Genomic DNA, 2,184 nt, shown 5'->3' on the forward strand with positions numbered 1-2,184 from the left:
TGGGGAATTGGTGCATCAAAGTTCAGTAATCATTGGCTAATATCGAACATCTCATGAGGTAAGTTGGTAAGTACATAATTATGAAGTATCTACTTAGTACTTACTATATGTAGCTTATAGCATGGTATGCAAGACCAACTGATGATTGTGATTAGAAGTTACTCGTATTATCGTTATACATATTATTATGATTATCATTGTAGTATGATTCAGATAAGTACATCTGATGAAAACAACTATTGTGTCAAAACGAGCCTTGAAACATTCATAGCTAAATTGTTCTCATTTATACTGCTCGAAGAAAATAAATGCCGTTTCATTGTGTTATTATATCACAACTTTGATGCTCATTGCAACATTGTAATATTTTCCAAATGACCAAATGTCACAATGATATACATAGCACTCTATGCTTATTTTTTTACCTACCATCCTGGCACTGAATGCGCATAGCGACCTAGCGACCACTCAAAGAAGTTCGAACTTACAAAAAAGTTCGTAGTAGACCTACAAAAGTTCGAAATTTTGCATTTCTCATTTTCCTCACGAGCCTGTTTGGACCCCACAACAGCCGGTCACGGAATCAATCATTTGCATGATACAATTTTTCGACCCCGCCGGAAATCGAACCAGGGTTCATTGGTTGCAAGACGAAATCACAATGATAAAGCACTCTATGCTTATTTTTTTACCTACCATCCTGGCACCGGTCGCTACGCGCATTTATATTATACATAGCTACTCATTTTCCTCACGAGCCTGTTTAGGCCCCACAACAGCCGGTCACGGAATCAATCATTTGCACGATACAATTTTTCGACCCCGCCGGAAATCGAACCAGGGTGTCCCGCGTGCAAGGCGAACGCAGTGACCACTACGCCATTATTTATTTATTTTTATGTATCTCCTTCTATAATCCAGGTTTTGTCAGCTCCCATGGCGTAGTGGTCACTAGTGACCCGGGTTCGATTCCCGGCGGTGTCAAGAAATTTGTATCATCCAAATGATTGATTCCGTGACTGGCTGTTGCGGGGCCCACTCAGCCTCGTGAGGAAAATGAGTAGCTATGACATATAAATGCGCATAGCGACCGGTGCCAGCATGGTAGGTAAACATTGGATTTTAGGATTATTGAGATATTGGGAAAATCCTACAATGCTGCAGTGAGCACCAAAGTTGTGACATAATAACACAAAAAAACTGAAACTGCATTTACATTACATAATCCAGGTTTTCTTCTTGGTCTCATTACCTTATCCATCAATTTCAAAGGCATTTACTTACAGTCTGAGGGTAGGAGAGGGGCCGGAGTCGATCGTAGTCTTCCTGTCCTGCCGTATCCCAGAGGCCCAGGTTGATCGGCTTACCATCGACCATGACATATTTTCACCTAATAACCCCTCAAAATGACAGACTCCGAAGAATCCACCGTCAATGGTGTTCAGACCAGTCTGGGTAATCTCTCCCTCTCGAGAGAAGCTTCATGGGTGAGACTCAATATTGGAGGAACTCACTTTCTCACCACCCGCACCACACTGGCCAGAGACCCCAACTCATTCCTCACCTAACAACCCCTGAAAATGACAGACTCCGAAGAATCCACCGTCAATGGTGTTCAGACCAGTCTGGGTAATCTCTCCCTCTCCAGAGAAGCTTCATGGGTGAGACTCAATATTGGAGGAACTCACTTTCTCACCACCCGCACCACACTGGCCAGAGACCCCAACTCATTCCTGTACAGACTGTGTCGAGAAGAATCGGATCTGATATCGGAGAAAGTGAGTAACACCAACTATAACTGACGGACTGACTTATCAAGTGTACCTTTTAATTAAACATGCTTCCCATTACGGGGCATTACTTGGGCCTAGTTAGCTTGGATGGTAGTGCAGCTACCTTGTAAGCACAAGATTTTGGGTTTGATTCCCACCTGGGGTAACCTTTATTCTTATCAGGTAAGGTTTGTTCTTGAAACCTGTGGCTTTCTACTATCCTGTCCTCCTCTCTTTAATTGCCAAATGATAAGGTCACGGGCACAGTTGGTCCAGTGGTAACAAGCTTGCTTGCCATGCAGAAGGTCCCAGCTAGGTTTGAATCCCACCGTCAACAAAAATTTGTACTCATTTTTCGATTGCAAATATTTCAACGGGTTACTTTCTGGTGTTCTCGTGTTGACCCAGCACC

General features: G+C 43.1%; 1 protein-coding gene across 1 annotated transcript; it reads left to right on the forward strand.

The window, feature by feature from the left end:
• Positions 1 to 1,384: 1,384 nt before the first annotated feature.
• On the forward strand, positions 1,385 to 1,778 carry LOC113472884 (BTB/POZ domain-containing protein KCTD5; the record flags this gene model as incomplete). Its single annotated transcript, XM_026832672.1, has 2 exons — positions 1,385 to 1,531; positions 1,706 to 1,778. Coding segments are annotated over exons 1-2 (198 nt in total), but the record flags the coding sequence as incomplete, so codon positions are not given.
• Positions 1,779 to 2,184: the final 406 nt, after the last annotated feature.

This window comes from Diaphorina citri, unplaced genomic scaffold, assembly GCF_000475195.1.
Source record: "Diaphorina citri unplaced genomic scaffold, Diaci psyllid genome assembly version 1.1 scaffold9783, whole genome shotgun sequence".
Lineage (NCBI taxonomy): Eukaryota > Metazoa > Arthropoda > Insecta > Hemiptera > Psyllidae > Diaphorina > Diaphorina citri.